The sequence below is a fragment of the Lactuca virosa genome, chromosome 5 (assembly GCF_052849685.1).
Source record: "Lactuca virosa cultivar CGN04683 chromosome 5, Lactuca_virosa_CGN04683_v6, whole genome shotgun sequence".
NCBI classification, from domain to species: Eukaryota; Viridiplantae; Streptophyta; class Magnoliopsida; order Asterales; family Asteraceae; genus Lactuca; species Lactuca virosa.
In genome coordinates this window covers 136609623-136631539 of record NC_136430.1, presented here as the reverse complement: position 1 = coordinate 136631539, position 21917 = coordinate 136609623, and the positions used below count along the sequence as shown (strand labels likewise).

General features: G+C 32.5%; 1 protein-coding gene across 2 annotated transcripts; it reads left to right on the top strand.

The window, feature by feature from the left end:
- The first annotated feature begins 15928 nt into the window (after positions 1-15928).
- On the top strand, positions 15929-19219 carry LOC145117562 (uncharacterized). Of its 2 annotated transcripts, none has more exons than XM_079053855.1 (8): positions 15929-16583; positions 16739-16885; positions 17148-17246; positions 17344-17460; positions 17627-17758; positions 18001-18138; positions 18445-18624; positions 18737-19219. In XM_079053855.1, exons 1-8 carry the CDS (start codon positions 16092-16094, stop codon positions 19082-19084), a joined length of 1653 nt encoding a protein of 550 aa, XP_078909981.1. In that variant the 5' UTR covers positions 15929-16091; the 3' UTR covers positions 19085-19219. The 2 variants fall into 2 exon arrangements, with proteins under 2 accessions (XP_078909981.1, XP_078909980.1); XM_079053854.1 differs by having other exon boundaries at positions 18728-19219.
- Positions 19220-21917: the final 2698 nt, after the last annotated feature.

Below are 21917 nucleotides of genomic sequence, written 5' to 3'. Positions count from 1 at the left end.
TAACATCATTATACCATCGATTGAACCATATGACTTCTCCCTTTACATCCATCCATTTAATGACAATATCTAATTGTAGTCGGTGTTGTCCTTCTCCCATCTCATGGTTGAATAAAGTTGTTATGCGGGTCCATTCATCACCTACCAGGCAATGTGGGGGAGCCAGTGACGTTACACCCTCCTTAACACTGATCAAACGTCGTGTTACAACTAACACCTCGCTTTTCTTCCATGGTCGTGGAGAACTGTAACCGACTACTGCATTCGAAGAAGTTGCTACATTGGATGACATTTCTGAATATGGGTGTTCATTTCGTATAGACTAAATATCTATTTATAAAAAAGGAGTTAAGAAGGACTTGACCAGTCTAGTGGAATCTATGTGTATTACACTGACTTATCATGTCAAACAGTCATCTATGTGTAGTCATTTCCAACTTTGACTACGATTTGCAGGTTACTACAGTGATTTGTCATGTCAAACAATTATCTATAAATTCCAACTCTGACTACGAAATGGTTGCCTTTGGACTATTATTTGCAGATTACTAGGATGTATAAATACGACATATACGATGGTTGTCTTATTAAAAATTCTATATATAATCTCAATTTTATTATGAATTCATCCTCAAAGTTCGAAATTTGGTGCGACGAAGTAGATTGTAACTACTGTGATCCAATTGAACCCTTTGTTACACCCTCTTCGGAAGGCCCATATATGTCAGATGAAAGTTTTCAAGAATTGAAAAGGGCTGAAGAACAATATGTTGGATTTTAAGTTCAAAAATAGTTTCATAAACTAGAAAATATGGCAAACGGGAGACTTAAAATTTCGAACATAACATAACATTTTATACCCACCAATGATCTTCTTGCAAGTTATAGAAAGATTAAAACACCAACCAAAGAAAGGATGAAGAAATAACAACCTTTGTTGTTCTTTGGATCCTCTTGGGAAGCTTGGAAGTTGATGAAGAATGTGGAACCTTTGAGATGCCAACAATGACTCAACTTGATGTAGATGCTAGTCCATAAACTCTTAAACCCTTAAGCTTTAAGTTCATAACCAATATCAACTTAAAGAGGGCATGAAGATGAAAGTAACTTTAAGTGTTCTTAACTAATTAAGAGAGAAAAAGAGGGAGAGGATAACCTTCGGCAATTATAAGAGAGAACAAACCCCAAGAGTTCAAGACACAAGCTATTTAAAGCACAAACTTAATCTAAAGGTCCTTATCCAATAAGCACTTTAGACAAGCTTGTCCCCATGCATGCACCATGCTTCATTTCTTTTTAATAAACTAAGTGAAAGGCCATCCCTCTTTATCTCTAACTCATTTTCGGCCATAATGAGTAAAAAGAGAAGAAATAGTTTATATTTTATAAACCCAAAGTTTATAAGATATAAAATTTGTCTTTTGCAAAAAGACAAAAGGCTTACCTAGTCGAAAATATTGTACATGACTTATTAATTTATACCATATGTATTATGTAATATTACTTGCTAATGAAAATTATTATTATTTCTATGAAATAAATAATTTCCAATTTAATTATAAGAGTTTATTGAATATTTATTAAAATCAATTTCTAATAAATAATCAATTATATCAAGTTGTTGTCAGTGTGGCCCATTAGTATGATATGTTAATTAGCAATATCACTTTAATATGATTATTGAGCATACTAGATCCTTCAATCTCCCACTTGCGCAAGATTCATATTAGACTGATATAGACAGTAGTGAACGTCTAGCAACATTTCACTGCCCCCAACAACATACAACTGTGTGCCATTCTATCAACGCCCAATTCCTAAAAAGCTCAAAGCTACAATTTCTATATAAGGTAAGTTTATCAATTATCCCTTTGCTACAGACATCATGTTGAACATGAGATACAGATCGCGATAAATTTCATTAGTTGTTCAACTTTTGGTAAGACGCCTTAGATGTCTAACTCTCAACACATAAGAGGAACAAATCCCATCTTGACTACATAAGCCTCTTGCATAGTTCACACCATACCTAAAAATGGCTTTTATAACTACCCGATTAAGGAACAACATTTGGCCATATCAAAGCATAGTATTCCCTACACTTAATTCCCACTATGTATCTTAGGTGTTAAAGATACAAAGATAGTACCTTTTAATCAAGTATCATTCATGATAGTGATCCATGAGATGATCTTGATGCGGGTCAGCTTAATACTAGTTCTCTGACAAATACCTATGAAACTTGGTTACAACCACTTGCCTACTTTCATCTAGTGAGAGTCAACCAATCTAACTCACATTAGTCTTACTTTATAATTGCTCCCATAATTATAACCGACTATGAACTTTTAGAATAATAACATTATTCATGGAGTAAACATGTTAATGTAGAACATAACAAGTATTAATGTGATGACTATATCCTAATAAATCATAACAGTATCTAATAGTTGATGTTATAATGTTCCAATATCCAAATACCAAATCCAAATCAAAAACCCATTTCTAGAATAATAAAGTCTTATAGCTGAAGTGTGACCATTCATACTTAGCTCAAAAGAATGACTTTATCAATGGATTTGTCCAAATTTAATTTGTGTGAATTTTGTGAATACTATCATTTCCATACTTAACTTTACTTTAAGTATAGTTAAATTTCTTGGAGAATATGATTGGTGTTCTTTCGTGACATATAGTCTCTTAGCTTGATTAAGTATACTCTCAAAGTCACAAATATTTCTATGTGATCCTCGAATGGCAGAAATCAACATAGTTTTTCAGTGATCCCATTCATCCAATCATATTTGAATTCAACTTCTAAAGTAGTGTATTCTTATTTTGTAGTAGATTATGTCATTATGTTTTGCGTGGACCTCATTCCAACATGACTTACCCTTCATTCCATAATGAAGTCAAAATTCAATTATAATTCATAATAATTTATATCTATTTAGAAATTAACATCTTGTGTAGCTCTTTCCGTAAATATCCTTTCTAAATTGATCGTCTCATATACATACTGTTAGTTCTTTTAAAGCACTCTTAGAATGCTCTCTTAGTCATCCAGTGACTTAACCATATATTCAATTAGTATCCTATGACATTCTTACAGCATGATCAAATACCATGTCTTATTCATAATATGGCGTAAATGATGAATTCATTTGCCAAGCAAATAGAATATAAATCATTTCATCTAGTTCAAGCCTATGAGCTATGTACTTTTGAGGCTAGCTCAAAATGGTGCCATATGACAATGCCAAGAATTCTCCAAAAGAATCTCGTGTCTTGATCCCTTTCAAGATGTTCCCAATATATGTATAAGGATATGAAACTTTTAACATTCATTTTATCTATCCCTTATAGTGTAACATCCGGAGTCCCAAGTACATCATTTTGGTTATTTACGTTTGAAGTTTATAGTATGACTCGACGAGTTGGTGCTATAACTCGTTGAGTAGTATCGCGAATGGCCACGTGGGTTTAATGACCTACTCGACGAGTCTGAGAGGCGACTCGCCAAGTAGGCGCTGGGATGAGAAACCCTAAATCCCCGGGTTTGGGGCCTATTTAAAGGCACTTATAGCCTCATTTGCGGCTACCCTTCCTTGAGAGAAAACCCTAAACGATCTTTAAGCCTAGAGAGAGAGTGCTTTGCTAATTGTGAGTGTTTGGTGCATTTTATGAAGAGAAGAGAAGATTTCCAAGACAAAGGACAAGAGGGCGCTGCTAGATCTGAGGTTGTTTCACTTCAGAGCTTCTGGGAAAGGTATAAAGCTTGCACCTTTCTCATTATTTTGTATAGATCTCATGATTTGTGAATCTAGAGTTTTTCCACCCAAATATGAGGACTTTGAGTGTTCCGTGCTCATTGAGAGGGTTGAACTTCAGATCTGGACCATGTGAGGTCCTAGAGTCCAAAAGTCCCTGCTTTATCCAACCATAATAGTGATCTTGAGTGAAAAACCCGTTTGGGGTATGTTTTGGCATTTTAAGCTCAAAGTGCCATGGATGAACGTAAAGCCTGTGACTTTACGTGATAGATGAGCCTTAGGAGTATAGATCCATAATTTGGGGAGGTTCTCTGCTTTGAAAACGACTGAATGAGAGATGAGTCTGAATGGACTCGCCGAGTCAAAAAGCCGACTCGACGAGTCGGATGGGGTTGTCCCGATGGTTTTGATCGCGCAACAACTCGGCGAGTTGACGGGTCAACTCGACGAGTTGAGCCAGACTTTTGAGTGATTCTGTGAATGGCAAGCAGACTCGTCGAGTCCCATGAGTGCACTCGACGAGTAGGGTCAACATGGACTGTTGACTCGAGTTTGACTTCTATTGACTTAGGGTTTGGTCAACCCTGTTTATGGGAAACCATGAAGGGGTAAAATGGTCTTTCCTACTTCAAGAGAGAGAGAGAGAGAGAGAGAGATAACTTAGTGAAATGTGCAATATTAAGAGTTAATTAGATATACTTATCTTATGTGATTAGGAGGAGGCTAGACTGGTGATTTGTGTGCGAGAGTATTCATTCACTCAGCTTACTTACGAGGTGAGTCTTCTCACTATACTTACCAAGAGTGGTAGCTTTACGTGATTGAGCTGATTATGTGTTTAATTGTGCTTTGTTATATTTTGCATTATGTCTTGTGATTATTGTTGAATATTGTTGCTATGAGTTTACTGAGTTGGAATCGTAGGATTCCACTGAGACACATTGACCGGAGGGTCTTACAGAGTTATAGCCTCGAGTGGCTAACGAGCTATATGTGGTATTATGGGGAACTCACTATGCTTTATGCTTACCGTGTTATGTGTTATGTGTTTCAGGTACTTCCGATGATCGCAGGAAGGCCCCGGCTTGATTGCACACACACACTCATTTGGGAATATATTTTGAAGGATTCTGGTTTATGTGATAAACAATTTTTGATAAATAAATTGTACCAATGTTAATACTTGAGATTTTTGGGAATTATGATATGTGAATTTTATGTTCAAAAATGAAAATTTTGATTTGAAAATTTCAGTGTTACATATAGATTTTACAATCCAAGAATGTATCTTCTCCTTCCTAAGTATTTCATTTTAGAAACACTTTTACGAGTCAAGGTGAAAACGACCTTGCTTAGTCAGAATGTGATTTCAAATGATTAAGTATGTCTCATTTATACAAGATCAAAAATTTCACTATGCTCCCAGTAGTTCTTAGTAAACACACATGTTCTATTCATTTTGATATAAAAACATACCTTGTAGTTTTACATTAAAATGATGATTGCAACATTGAGATGTTTTCTTTATATCCACAAGTGGATCTCAAGCTCTACACATTTTGTTAGGATAACATGGATTAAGAAAACCTCCAGGCTAATCTATATAGATATCGTTTAGTAAATATCTATTAAAAAAAGCGGTATTTCTTGAAATCTATTTGCTATATCTCATATTAAGAATATGAATTTATAGTAAATAATATCCTTATTGATCTAATCATAGCTACTTGTGAAAAATGTTTTATCACATTCAATGTCATGAGTATGATGAGGATAATAGTCAATGACACGGGTATGAGAAAATCCTTTTATAATAAGTCTTGCTTTAAATGTGTATGGTTATCCATGTAATTTATTCTTTCTAGAAGAATCATTTACTCCGTCTAGCCTTGCTATAGGGAGAAATTTTAATCAAGCCCATACTTGATTCTCATACATATATTACATCTCATGTTCACGACTCTAAGTCATTTATCAGATTCGAGATCTGATACATCATCTTGGTATTTGATGGATTTTCCAGAAACTGTCACTAAAATCTCATTAATAAGAGATTCCATAATTCTCAAGTCATAGATGATTTCTACCACCAATGTGTTTGTGTTTGTGAATAGCTATTATTTAAGTTTAACAATCCTTGTTAAAACTAGTGTCAACTAGTTACTACACAAGGTTATGGTTCTTAAGCTACTTCAAGTTCCATGTACCTCCCACTTGCTTTGTCATTAGAAGCTTGTTTTCTACTAACTTAGCTTTCATAAGAATAAAAGAACCTATTCTTGTTGGGTTTGTATATAACAATCTAAGCCACATTTAGAGTATTATATATAAAAATATGTATTTATTAGATTTTGGGTTTAGAAGCTTTAGTCCAACATCGACTTCAAATCCATAAAATATTAAGTAAGATGAGGACGGAGCTTTTCCATACCAAGTCTTATAAAGTGTTTAATCTACTTATTAGTTGGTATTTGTACTAAAGGTACAATTAATAGTGTTATATGTGTTATCCCAAGGAAATAAAAGGAGGATATTTCTACCGACTAGAAAGTAAATCATACCAAGTAAGATTTAATTCATCATTTATTATCAATAAGGCCTTAGATGGTTCTTACCGGTTTGTGTCTCAACTTTTGAAACCTTCAACAAAGATTTTACAATTATGCTTTACCATGTAAAATATAATTAAAACTACTATAGTTGTTAATAAAGTTGATTTGACATCTTGTGCTTAATCTCAGACATTCATTAGAAAGGAAGTCATACACCAAAGTGTATAGTTGCTTAATTATTTTCTCTACACTTTAGTGAAAATATCATTAGTAATCCTTTACATATAAATAAGGTTCACATATGTCAAATAAACTATGGTATTTGCCTTCAAAGATTCATTTCTTGAAGTTGGAATATGTGAATCTCATTTATATAATAAAGATATCGATGTCAAAGATGAGTTTGATTTAAAACAAATTTAAGTCAAAAGTTCTTGTATATAGAACTTGATTTTATTTATAAAATGTTGATATTTACTTTATAATTCTATTAAGAGATCTAGTCTAATAAATATAAGTTAATCATTTCAGAATATGAATATTATTGTTATGAAAAACGATTGAGTAAATTATCAAACATTTGAATAAAATAACTGAAACATAAATTTAGACATGCTAAATTAAAACATACATTGTTCCAAAACAAATATTGTTTTACATTATAAGTAATTTATGTTCTAAGCATAAATAACAAACTACACTCCGAGAGTGTAGTTCCAACTTGGTTGTGCTCAGTTTGGTTACTCTTCAGTAAATATCTGCAAGCCATTTACAAATATTAGATTAACATTTAAGTACCAAGTACCTAAGTGTTATATGAAAAGTGTGAGTTATATCTAGTTGATACTAGAAGTACTAGTCTCTTCCAGACTTTCTTTCCAAATAAGAGGAGTAAATCCTCTTCCAGTGTCCAGTTTCTTCACAAAAGAAACAAGATCCATCTATGTGGGCTTTAGTAGATTTCTTGGGCCTAAAGGTGTTTAGTCCATAACACATTAGCCTCTTAGATCACACTAGGTGACTCTTTTAGCCTTACATTATTCAATGTTTAAACTAGCTTAAATAAAATATCATTGTATTTATTGGAATATTGCTTAACCTGATATATCATCAGATATATGTTTAAATTATCCAAGACTTCCTAGAAGTCACGAATAACTATTCCTAGCTTGATGTTAGAAGAAACTTTAGCATCACAGTGATTCCTTTACTAGGTATCATATTCAGGTTTATTGCTCAAGGAAAATAGTTTAGGACTAGGACCTTTTAAGTGTATACAATTTCATATCTCTCACGAGATTTTCTCTTAATACATGAACCTATTCATTGAAGTTGTATCTAGTGAATGTTATTGTTTCATTAAGTCATTAAAGAAAATGACAATTCATGATAATGAGAATGAATTATTTAACTACGAAATTTTAACAAAATTCATTTAGTATTTTCAATATTTAATCTTCAATAATTAATACCCTTTTAGTTTCCAAAAACATTAATTATCAAAGTCTAGGATCCAAGTTGCAAAACAAATAAATGGTTAGGTATCATTTATCCCATCCATTTGAATCCAACCCGGTAGATATCGATTATCACTTATATCTTACTATATAATTTCTAGATCTATGGGATCACTAATAACAAATTTAATTAGACATGTTTGATCCCATCTATACCTCAGAACTCTCTTGCAATTTGAAAAACTTGTGTAATCGGCCTATAACTTAGTTATAGAAATCAGGAAGACACCCCGGCCATCAAAAGATAACACTAAGCGGTTAGGTATCCTTTATCCCACTGGTGCATACAAAAGATGTGCGAGTGTTCTTCAAAAGGATTGCATAGATTTGAGGTTTGTAAAGAAATGATCTTTATATGTTTTATAATTCTAGTTTAAAAACATATGATATCATGGTTATTACATGCATATAATAAACCATGGTATTAATTTTCAAAAGAAAATCACTTTTAAAGGTTATATATAAAAAGCTAGTTTTTTTATATAATTTGACGCAATTCAATTTTAATAACCGGTATTAATTTTGAGCGCATTTGAACCTTTTATATCTTTAATAAAACTTCATTTTATTACTTATATATTTGGAGTTTGTATAAGTTACAAAAATCACCATTTTAAAACTTATAATTGAGTATTTCAAAATTTGCACTTATTAACATTTTATAAAACCGGATTTTATTTTTAACAAATAACTTGTAACATCTTATGTCCAATTTTCAAAAACAAACTCCATGTGATGTTTATTTTGTTCAAAATTATTTTAGCATGTGAAAAAACTAATTTTATCAATCACACAAAATAATGCATAAAATAAACAACACAAGCATGAATAAAAGATATGTGCATAAACATAACCAACTAGTGACATTTTTGTGAGCCAACACAAAAGATGCCAAGTCCATTCCTAAATAGACATTTAAAGGGACCAAAATACTTATTGTAATGTTGTTTTAGAAGCTTTCACTTGAGTAAACACCCATTGCTTGCAAAAGATTTGATAGGCTTCTTTAAAGGAAAATTTTCAGCTTTCATGACACTTTTCAGAAAGTGTCATCTTTCTGTTCAGAACATGTTCAGCACATGTGTAGCATTCATGACACTTTTCATAAAGTGTCATGTTCTGCCCAGCACATGTTGAACTCGAAATTTTCCCTTTTGTCTTTCAAAAAATGGCTCAAACTTCATTTCTTGTTACATCTTTGTACAAATAAATTATTTATAAACACTAATCTATTACTTTACAAAAATAAACAAAAAAACTAATCTATTTAATTATTACATACCATATGAATAAATAAATTATTACAACCATTTTTATAACAAAAACAACAAACACAACAACAACAACAATCATAATGGTCATTGGCTAGTTTATGCACATAATATATATCAACATATATATAAAACAACATTTGTTTTTCTAAAATAACTTTAAATGAGAAAATATGCATGAAACTTTTTTCACATAAAAAAATAACAATTATAAAGTTGTCATAGAAAATATGTATAAACTTATTCTTTATATAAAAACAAGTTATCCATATTCTCCAAAAACTAAGATTTCCAAAAATCAAAAAATCTAACGAAACTTGCAAGGTGGCGCTCTGATACCAATTGTTGGGTTTTTTAGTTCAAAAATAGTTTCATAAACTAGGAAATATGGCAAATGGAAGACTTAAAATTTCGAACATAACATAACATTTTATACCCACCAATTATCTTCTTGCAAGTTATAGAAAGATTAAAACACCAACCAAAGAAAGGATGAAGAAATAACAACCTTTGGTGTTCTTTGGATCCTCTTGGGAGGCTTGGAAGTTGATGAAGAATGTGGAACCTTTGAGACACCAACAATGACTCAACTTGATGTAGATGCTAGTCCTTAAACTCTTAAACCCTTAAGCTTTAATTTCATAACCAATATGAGCTTAAAGAGGGCATGAAGATGCAAGTAACTTCAAGTGTTCTTAACCAATTAAGAGAGAATGAGAGGGAGAGGATAACGTTCGGCAATTGCAAGTGAGAACCAACCCCAAGAGTGCAAGACACAAGCTATTTAAATCACGAACTTAATTTAAAGGTCCTTATGCAATAAGCACTTTAGACAAGCTTGTCCCCATGCATGCACCATGATTCATTTCTTTTTAATAAACTAAGTGAAAGGCCATCCCTCTTTATCTCTAACTCATTTTCGGCCATAATGAGTAAAAGGAGAAGAAAGAGTTTATATTTTATAAACTCAAAGTTTATAAGATATAAACTTTGTCTTTTGCTAAAAGACAAAAGGCTTACCTAGTCTAAAATGTTGTACATGACTTATTAATTTATACCATATGAATTATGTAATATTACTTGCTAATGAAAATTATTATTATTTCCATGAAATAAATTATTTCCGAGCTCAAGAATGGATAGAGATTAATAAAAAGAAAATCAAAAATCATGAAGAATGGATTCGAAAGACTAAGAATACTATCAAAATGACTAAAAAATCGCCTGCTGACAAGGACGCAGAGATGATACATCTTAGGGTGCAAAAGGATCGTTTCGAATATAAAATAAGAATTAGGGATGAGTATATAACAATCCAGAAAGAGAAGTACCCATTGTTGTTCCCTGAGGTTAATAATTAGTTAAAAGTTTATTGTGAGATTAGCATGTCTTGGGTTTTCTATATGTATTTTTTTAGATTAATATGTTTGTTTACCATTATTTCCAAGTATTTTTAAAAATCATTTATAAAAACTTCATTTGCTCTATGATGTTTAAACTAAATTAAAATATAAAAGCATAAGAACAACATCTTAGAAAATTAATAAAAACACTACAATACATAATAAATTAACAACTCTTCAATTTAAGGTAGTTTTAAATCATAATTTACATTATAGCTCTGTGAACAACTCGCAGAAGCCCCAATATTAATTGTCGTCTCCATAGTAGGAATTCTCGTGCGACTTGCTCCAGTGTCGGACGTCCTTCCAGAACAATTGTTTCTGGTGTGCCCTGCTTGACAGCATGTAGAACACTCTTTTCTTATTGGACCCTTGCCTTGGGATGGAATGCGTTCTGTGTTTCTTGGTCCGTCTAGCTGACGTTTATCCATTATAGGTGGGCTAACAGTCATCAAATCATTGGGGATCTCCCATTCGGATGGCTTTGGTAAAGGGTTTACTGATTCCTCATATGTTCTCCTCAATATTTCGGTATAATAAGCTTTTAATGCATACATCGAGCAATCTTGGTTATTGTTGACTGTCAGCACTCTTATGACATGACCACAAGGTATGTCGTCAACTTGTCAATGCCTACATGTACATGTCTTTTGTTGGAAATCAATAATGACGTTTTGTGTCCCCTTTTTGACCTCACATTTCTTACTTGAGATCATGAGAACATCCTAATTACTAAAAGTATTTTTATTTTGTTTTACAATATCATCGGCCCAAGGGGCGAGTGCTGTTATTGCTTCCGCTAAAAATAGAGAAAACTACACAGTTAAGTTTAATAACATTTAACACAAACATTAATATTACAACTTACTACCTGTAAAGTTACGTCTTTGAAACCACCACTATTGCGTTGTTGCACCTTACGTGCATGTCAAGATAATGCATTTATAGATTCCGCACTGTTGGACGACATAAGATTGTATCAGTTGCCTCTAAAATATGCCCTAGACCAAGTTTCAGGATTTATACTTTGTAAGTATTCTCATACTGGTTCTTTTGTCTTTTTTCATAAGGTCCATGACAACATTATCCCAAAAAATTCCTTTAACTGTCTTACTTTTCCCGTATCTAGCTACTATGTTGAAATACAAATGGACACCACATATTCGGTGATGAGCGTGAGGAAAAATGTTGGCAACAAATGTCGCTATAGATGGTAACCTATCATATATAATTGTAAGATCCTCCATATTGCCTATGCAATCACGTAGTTTTTGAAAAAACCATGTCCAAGAACCTGTACACTCATTTTTGCATATAATATATGAAACCGGTAATATTTGGTTTTGTCCGTCCTTAGTAACCAAGTAACATGGTTCCTTTGAACTCGCCCTTTAGGTGAGCTCCATCTACTACAAGGTTCGACTTACAACAATTGACAAAAGCGCGTACCTACAATACATTGTATATCTATTCAAATACACTGTTTATAGTTAGGTACACCAAAATAAAATAAATAATAAAATATAGTAATACTAACCGAGCAACCAAGTGCGACATACAAGAACTCAAAGCGATCATCACCGTCTGTTTGAATATGTGTCACCGTGACGGGATTATGTTTGACCAAATTGTGGAAATAAGCCGAAAGTTTGGTAAAAGAATCCTCTTTCGTACCCCTTAACAACAACAGTGCATATTGCTTCGCACGCCAAGACTGATGGTATGAGATACTGATTTTCAATTGAACATTCATATCATTAATAATATCTTGTCCCCGATATACTCTACTATAATCTTCAGCCAAAACATCAGCAAGATATTCACCCAAAACATGTTTGTTTGCTTGTCGATGATTAGGTTGCAACATTGTTGAAGAACATGTGTGTACGTTAACAAATTTATTCACTTGGAAAAGTCCGCTAGAATTTTTAATTCCTTTTGCTCTTAATAACCAAGAACAATTTTTCCCAACACACACAACCTCATACCTTGATTTGGTCGATCTAATTGTCTTCTTTTGAAAACCTTATTGAAGACATTTTTTCCCAATCGCCCGTTTTAGAAGATATTTGTTCTTAAATATACGGAGACATTCAATCTTTTGATTGACGTCTACCATCTGTGATGGGATATCTTCATTAACATCAACTGGACATGCTAATATATGGGGCATACAGTGAAAAAGGTTATTGGGAAACCTAGCTTTACGTTCATCACCCAACTCATCTTCATCAGAATTGCTTTCTAAGTCGGTTATATCTAAAGCTACATCAACAACATCAACAAAATCCCCGTAACCATGTATATTTTCATCTTTCTAAATCATAAATTTTTTCTTTTTAATATGATCTACTCCACCTCTATTCATAACTTTAACTTCTTGTTGGGGAACGTCAACATAACAATCACCCACGCCATTAAGATATGTACCAACATCATCATCACCAACGTACTTGTAATTTTCAGGATCCACATAGTGAATAGGTGAATACCCCACATTAACATTTCAACAACACTATGAAATTGAGGTACACTCATGAAAGGACCTATTGGATTTTTACTCCCTTTATCGCTGCATAAGTTAGCAACCGACTCATTTCCACTATCGCCACCCTCCGTAACCGCTCACCTTCATCAGCCACCACAAAGACTTTCACAGCCCTTCTTCCAATTGATTTTATTACTTTGATCAACATTCTAACATCCATGTATTCAATTATGGCTATATAATGATAATTCAAGATGATGGAAATGAAGACTAATTTTATATCTGTCTAACAAACCGGTTTTCATTTCACCAAAGATATAAAATCACTATAACTAATATACTCGGAAAATATCAAAGCGAATTCAGAAATACCTCCCTGTAGACATACATATTCAAGATTTGTTTCCACAACTTTCCACCTCCAACCAGTTACAATGCAAACCAAATATTCATTCATTTTATTAAAGATGTTTTAAACAAATTTTCCAAAGAAATAACAACTAAAGTGATAATTTTTTACAAAATTTTATATATAATATGATTGTTTCATAGTCAAACTCTATCAATTTCGTAGTAAAAAAATATATATTTTGTCCAAAATCGCAGGTAGATGGCAGAGGAAATCGTAGATGAACTTAATTTATCTGCGATTTTAGTGTGAGGTTGCAGGTATTTATACGGGAAAAAATGAAAAAACTAAAAAAAAACCCACCTACGAACGTACAAGTCACTAAAGAATACCCATACTTTAGCGACTTATATGTACGCAGATAGAAATGTGAAATCGCAATTTTAATGGCTATTTTTGTAATTTTTTTTTTGCTATTTTCTACAAAATAATTAACAAAAATGACTAATTTTATATATATTTATTTTTGTTATTTTGTTATTTTTTTAATAATGTTATAACATATAGGTAACTTGCTGTTGTGTCTAGCAATTAAGGGTTATTTCCATAAAAGACCCTACATTTTGATTTTTTTTCTTTTTAGACCTAAAAGTTTTTTCTTTTCCGAAAAAGACCAAACTTTTACCTTTTACTTGTTACTTTAGACCCTAATAGGTAAATTAAGTATTTTTATTTCATAAAAGACCCAACATTTTGTATTTTTTTCCAGTTTAGACCTAAAATGTTTTTTATTTCAAGACTAGTTGTATAAAAAACGTGATTATATCCTTTTAGTTTAAAAATATACATCGATTTAAACAATATAATTATTATGCCTACATTTATTTATGATTGTAAAATTCTTTGTCCATGTATATTTATAAAAAAAGACCCTATATTTTGTAGTTTTTTCCGTTTTAGACCTAAAATGTTTTTTTTTTCAAAATAAACTCAACTTTAAAATTGGTTATAATCTTCAAGACCAAATATATAAGGTACTTTTTTATTACGCCGAAAAAGAAAGTACACATGTATACACTAAAAAATATTATCTGATCTATTATCTTTTGAACGAATATAACCTAGAAGAATTGCAAAATTTTATTTTTGTCTAAAAGATATATCTTGGATATATATTATATCATTAAACTTGATATATTATTTATAAAAAATGTTATTATTACTGCTAATAAAAAGTTCGATGTTAATTTGATATTTTTTTGTAACATGGATAATACATGGCTAGGAAGAATCTTTTAGCATAATAACATTTTTTTTTATTTGTAGGAAATAAACATACCAGGTAATTTAACAAAACTGTATACAAAATATTTTTTTTAGTTTGTCTATTATACTTATTTCGTGAGTTTGGACATATTTCCCTCTCTCACTTTTCTATATTATTTTTTTGGTTGAATTTTTTAATCAATTTTTTTGGAACAGTTAACAAACGAACTAACTATCATACTCCTAAACCAAAGCCATAGAATATTTTGTAGCATTAGCCCGTTATTGAATAATATGGTATAACTATATCAAATACATACATAAAAATATTAATCCTAAACATTCATAATAGTTTTGTTTAGATATATCAAATTCAAGTTTTGTTTAAAATTGCAAAATCTTATTTTGTATACAGTTTATTAAATTACATGGTATGTTGTTTTTTTCTACAAATAAAAAAGTTGTTATTATGCTAAAAGATTCATCTTAGCCATGTATTGTCTATGTTACCAAAAAACATCAAATTAACATCGAACTTTTTATTAGCGGTAATAATAACATTTTTTATAAACAATATATCAAGTTTAATGATATAATATATATATATATATATATATATATATATATATATATATATATATATATATATATATATATATATATATATATATATCCAAGATAAAGTTTAATTATATCTTTTAGAAAAAAATAAAATTTTGAAATTCTTCTAGGTTATATTCGCTCAAAAGATAATAGATCAGATAACATTTTTTTGTGTATACATGTATACTTTCTTTTTCAGTATAGTCAAAAAGTACCTTATATATTTGGTCTTGAAGATTATAACCAATTTTAAAGTTGAGTTTATTTAAAAAAAAAAACATTTTAGGTCTAAAATGGAAAAAAGTAACAAAATATAGGGTCTTTTTTTTATAAATATACGTGGAAAAAGAATTTTCCAATCATAAATAAATGTAGGCATAATAATTACATTGTTTAAATCGATGTCTATTTTTAAACTAAAAGGATATAATCATGTTTTTATACAATTAGTCTTGAAATAAAAAACATTTTAGGTCTAGATTGGAAAAAAGTATAAAATATAGGGTCTTTTATGAAATAAAAATACTTAATTTACTTGTTAGGGTCTAAAATAACAAGTCAAAGCTAAAAGTTAGGTCTTTTTCGGAAAAGAAAAAAGTTTTAGGTCTAAAAAGAAAAAAAATCAAAATATAGGGTCTTTTATGAAAATAACCCAGCAATTAACGTTGCCTAAATGTGATTTAAGCAAACATCAGAAAAAGTAAGAGGGGAAGAAACAAAATTCGTCTTTGATTACGCCGCTCATCTGTCGAATATTTCAAACGTGTTTGCTAACAAGACAAGAACCTCGATCAACCCACCTTGGTGAATCATGGTCATCAATTGTCTCTTCCAAACAACCAATTTGGATTCCATCCAAAACTGAAAAAATGGCTACAGCAGCATTCAAATCGAACTCTAGAAGAAGCAACGCCTATAGAGGAGTAGATTCCCCCAAAACCGAACCTCCTAACCCTAATCCTCTACCTCAAAAACAAAGATTACGAAGGTCTTTAAGCGTCAACGCTGTCTCCCGATCCACACAAATCGACATATCTGAATTCTTGAACAAAAGAGACAATCCTCTTTACTGGGCAACCGGCGGTTCCCCTGCTGACAACCCTCAAACCCCGACACCGATTGATGTTGCAGGTGGTGGTGCCATAGAAATAGAATCGTCTGGAGTTTCAAAGAGTTCGAATGCGGTGGGGGGTGAGAGAGGTCGGTCAGTTAAAAGGAATTCAGATTTGAGAAATGGTGGTCAAAAGGAGGAGATTGGTGGTCGCCGGAGGAGTTTATCTAGGGTGAACGATAATGGCAGCGGCAATGGCAGGCGGGGCCGGTCAGTTTCCAGGGCCAAACTACCTTTTGGTGCTTCTGAGGTTTGGAAAACTTCTGTTACTTCATCAATTAAACTCCATTTTCGCTTATATCATCTACATTAGCTGTTATTGCTTAATTGTTCTTAACTGTGTCATTAAGAACAATTATCAATGATTTCTTCAACTTATGGTTACTTTATTTTCTTTCAAAATAGAGTGAAGTTGAACAAGAATCAAGAATACCAATCACATATGGAGGCAGAAGTAGTTCTATTCGGACATCTAGTAGTAATGGAAAGCTTCCTGTTAATGGTGTCAAAGCATTTGAGAAGAGGAGTTCCCATCCATCCCGCCACCCTTCAGTTAGGCCACGTTTCTTCTTTCTCCATTGGATAAACGATTCTTAAAAATACATTTAAATAAAGGGTTAAAACTGTGTAGATTTTTCAAAATACACTGCCCTTTGGGTTTGGAAATGCATTGTTGTAATAGAAAAAGATAAAAGCAGGATGCTATAATAACCAGTAAAAGAAAGTACATTGCAATTATCCTAAAAATAAATGAGGAGAATTTGTAAATAGATAGGACTTAATGGGGGAATGTCTCATTTGCTTATATTTATAGTTTGATTCACAAGTCCCAAACTGGGAAGATGGAATCTCTACCAGCTCTTTATCTGAAGCCGAAGAGAAAACAATTAAAGCTGTCTATGAACAGATGAAGGTCAGATATTTTGTTCAATACTGAGAAGGGCATTTACGTCTTTTGCACAAATGAGAGTTTGAAAAGTAGTTCTTTGGTTCATCTTTTTTGGCTGCAGTCATTTGAAGGGGATAACTCAAGAGAAGACACTACATCAACATCAAGTGAAATATATGAAACTGTGAGATCTGAAGTGAGAAGGGCTATTGCTGATATACAAGATGACCTTCAACATGTGAGTTCTTAAACCTATTATTAATTCACAAAACATAAGTATGCAATAATTAAGCTTTTAATACCACATAAACGTCACCTTTTACAGTTTATGCAATAAAGTTATATTCAATATGCAAAAGACGTAAACGCCCTCCCAAAATTTGCCTTTTTTTTTATGACTTCAGGCCATCAGGAGGAACAATACGGGTGCACTTGTGAGTACAGATGTTATGGATATATCTCCCAAGTTGGTCAAAACGGGGGCTGTTGACTTAGTGTTGGACATAAGAAGGGAATATGCCAAAGAACTTGAAGAGGTGATATTTTATTATTTTTATATTCCACTTTAGGGCTATGAAATATGATAACCAAAGTTTGGTGATTAATTGGATTGATATTAATTCTTAACTAAAGTGGAAACCTTCAACAAATTTGTGTGAAAATCTATAAACTTTGGTTATATATTAGGTTGAAAATATAGTGGCTTTTATGTATTTTTCCTTTTTTGGTTATATATTTGTTGATGAAAAGTAATTTTTTATTTTGTTTAAATATGTAGTCACAAGAACGTGCTAGAAAACTTCGATCAGATTTAGCCATTGAGGAACATCGCAAGCAAGAATTAAGCAGAATTCTCAAGGAGACACTTCCGGAACCCAAGACATCTGTTTCTCATAGATCACGTGTAGGAAGAAAAGTATGTAATTTTCATCATTTTAGACAACATATTTATTCTTTTGATTGATTTGTTTATTACAACATTCTATTTTGAAAAATCTACCCCGATTATAACAATGTCATCGATATACAAAACAATTTTCATTGCTATAATCAGGTAGATTCTTCAAAGTACAATCTCTCAATAAGGAAAAAGTTGAAAGCATAATATGCTATAATTGGTTAGATATTCCAAAGTATAATGTTAGCTTTTTTTTTTTCATAATTATTTTGTGTATATCATCTGGTTTTGATGTTAGCGTTGTATTTTAATATTTTATTACAGAGTAGCAATGAAAGAAAAAAGATGTCAAAACGTTTGACGGATGAAGCAATGTCATATTTTGACGAGTGTGTTTCAATATCAACATTTGATAGTTCAGATTTCTCAGCAGCAGAAGATCCATCTGTCAACTCAACAATGGGTCCCACAACATCCCTTCCCCATAACACCATTGAACCAAAGGTAAAATATGCACCACATGAACTTTTACATGTGAAATTTAAATATTTTTCCTTTTTTTAATCGTTTTTATAAATCAAACAAAATACTAAATTGTGTTCCTCAGATGATTCAGAGGGACCCAGGATCCGGTTCAATGGCGGATAGTGAAGTACTTGAAACCACGGATACTCGAGAATGGGATGGGAAATTTCGCTTCTCGTTTGGTCAAAAGTCAACTGAGAGCATTGACATGAAACATGATATAAAAAATTACATCAAAACTTTTGAAAAAGATACGGATCTAAATTCAAAAAGTTGTAGAACTAATTGCAATGTAGACGCGTATGAATATGGTCAACTTGAGGTCAACGAGAGGTTGTTGTTTGACAAGGTTTTGTTTAAAACCCGACAAGCGTCCGGGAGTTTGCATATTTGTGGTGGAGTCGGTGTTCCGTTTTTACCATTTTCTCATCTTTTTTGAAGATTGTAGATATTTAATTGTAGGGGTTTTGGCTTTTCCTCGTGTTTATATCGATAGATTTTATTCGTTAGGGCATTGTGGACAGTTGTATACAATATGAGAAAATTTTAACATGGTACACAGTTTTTCTTCTTTTCTTTGGTCTTTATGGTGGTTTTAGTAGGGTTTCAAAATGACATTGTTTATGGTACTACGTAATATATAAAAGAAAATTATAGTGGGGTTAAAGTTTGACAAGAAGCATTTGATTATAAAGGTGAGAATTAGGTTCGAGGGAGTGGTGCCGCACTCCCTCATGAAACCGCAGTTACACGTAGGTGCCACCTCACCTATTACTACAAAAGTGTGGTTTCATACCATACCGAAGGAGTGATGCCACACTTGAGTATTTTCTTTTATTTTTTTAATAAATAAAAGGGACCAAAGGGAGGTAAGAAAAAAGAACCAATTACATTGTTTGAAGGGGTGCTCACTTGGAAGGCTGCACTGTACTCTCTACTGCACCCAGCGGGCGGTGTTTGTGCTTATGTGGCAAGGGGAGTGCGGTCCAAGCCGCACCCACTCCTTCTAGTCTTAGGACCAAGTTACAGCAAACACTAACATACAAATGGCTGGAAATTGAGTAATCTGATCACAACTTCTGTAGTTACAAAACCTCTCTTATTTATTATTATTATTATTATTATTATTATTATTTTTAAATAAATTTATGAAAACTAACCATTTGGTCTGAAATAGATCATTTTGGACCAGAATAAACAACCCAAGCCAAATACTATAGCCCAATGCTAAATATACAATAATCCTAAATACGTGTTCTGGATTTTGAAGTTCGTTTTCCTTGTATTTTGAACTTAGTTTTCAGCATGGATTCGTTAAACCAAGTGAATTCTATTTTTTAAGTTACTTGCATTTGAGTTTACAAACAAATATACGTATCCCGAAATGCGTTGAACAGTCCGGAATACGATGAACCGGAATGTCGATTTTTTATATGTGTTTATTATTATTATTATTATTATTATTATTATTATTATTTTGTTGTTCTTGTTGTACATATATTAGGTGCATTTAAGTATCTTAGAGTGTGTTTATGACAATTTTTTTTAGTCAAGAACTATGTTTTCTAGAAAATATGGAATGATCATGTAGGTCCGGAATACAAAGAACTTAATCCGAAATACGAAGAACTTAATCAGGAATGATGTTCCGGAATGACAAGCCGGAATGAAAATTGATTTTTTTGGTGTCTGAATTTGCATGGATGTTGTTAAAAGAAGTGAACTTTACGGACGAAGACGTTGTATTTCATTTACACGAGCTTTCAAAATTGCGCCCGATAAAGGTAAAAACGATTAAAATTTTGTTAGAAGTGATGGTTTTATGGTTATAGATTAAAATATTGTTGAAATTTTGTTTTTGCGGACAACAAACCAGGATGCTGATTTAGAAATTAAAATAAAAAATAAACCAACATAGACACCTATAAAATTAAAAAAGAAATCGGAAAGGGTGTTAAAGCTTAAATTGAAAGCAGATAAAACTCCGAAAGATGGGTCTTGAGAACTCCAAAAGATGGGTCTTGAGAACTCCGAAAGGTGGGTCTGGAGCAAGTTCAGACAAACCTTTTATTAAAGACTAGTTGGATATGAAGTTACTTTACACTGAGAGATTTAAAAGAGATGTAGATCACTAGTGTAAATGAATGTAATTCTGTTTATGCTTATGTTTCTGTATTGACGATGACATCCCAAATGTTTTAAAATGAATAAAAATACATTTCTTCGGAAATGATTTGATAACGTATTTATCATGTTTTTCTAGGAACAAATTCCGCAAGATTTTTATTAAAAGAAGTACTCTGATTTTTATAAAGCATAAACAAAATCGGTCTTTTCTGGCCGTGAAAATGGGGATGTCACAATGGGTGCCTCGACACTTGATTTTGAACTTGAGGTCTGCTGTCGAGATGACTTTGACCTAGCCGGTTTTGGTTTTGTTGGAGCATTTCTTGAAATTGGCTTCTGGGCTGGCATTCCCTTCTTGCCCTTGGGAGTTGATTTCTTGGCCTTTTGCGCGTTCCAGTCGCCATTGTCTGAACATGGCCTCAAAGGGTTTCTTTTCAAAGATCTCCCTCTTGGCGCGTTCTGTCAGCCTTGTGCGTAGTAGGGAACGTATGCACGATTTGGACAATTTCTGGCAATGTATCAGGTGTTCCACAGTGAAAGCAAGTCTTTTTCTTCACTGGGAAGTTGTTTCTTCCTGCCCCTGGTGGCGTATCCTTGCCTTGTTCCTGGTTGTTCCCACATGCACACTTGCAGCAGGCTGGCTGTTTCACTTGATTTGGTGGCCTGTATTTCTCAACAGCAGGTTGATCAGAAGCAAATGAGTTCGAAGCAACAGATTCAGAGTTCAAAGAGACATTGGCTTGATAATCATCAGAATTTGCAGAACTAGAATTAGTTCTATTCTCCTTGTCCTCATCCTCTACTACTTTACCTGCACAAGAAGTAGAAGCATTAGAATCGTTCAACTCAACACTTTCTGGCATAACCACGACAGCATTATCAAAGATATCATCAAATATATCGAAAAAATTTGAGTCATCATACTTTGATACAATTTTATTATCAGACACACTCTCTTCAGCTGCTTGCTTTGATTGACTTAAAGATTGATCTGCATGGGAAGGAGAAACATTAGTATTTTCAACATTAATACTACCTCCTGACACAAATCCATATTTAAGAAATGGCTCTCTGTCCATCTCTTCTTCAGTCAAAGGGTTATACTGATAGGTGTGATTAAAAGGAGGAGGCACTTTATCATACCC

Excerpts from the sequence above, each read along its gene's own strand:
- LOC145117562 (XM_079053854.1), top strand. The coding sequence starts at position 16,092 with ATGGCTACAGCAGCATTCAAATCGAACTCTAGAAGAAGCAACGCCTAT. Across the intron at positions 17,247-17,343 it reads CTGTCTATGAACAGATGAAG|TCATTTGAAGGGGATAACTC; the intron begins GTCAGATATTTT and ends TTTTGGCTGCAG. Across the intron at positions 17,461-17,626 it reads TACAAGATGACCTTCAACAT|GCCATCAGGAGGAACAATAC; the intron begins GTGAGTTCTTAA and ends TTATGACTTCAG.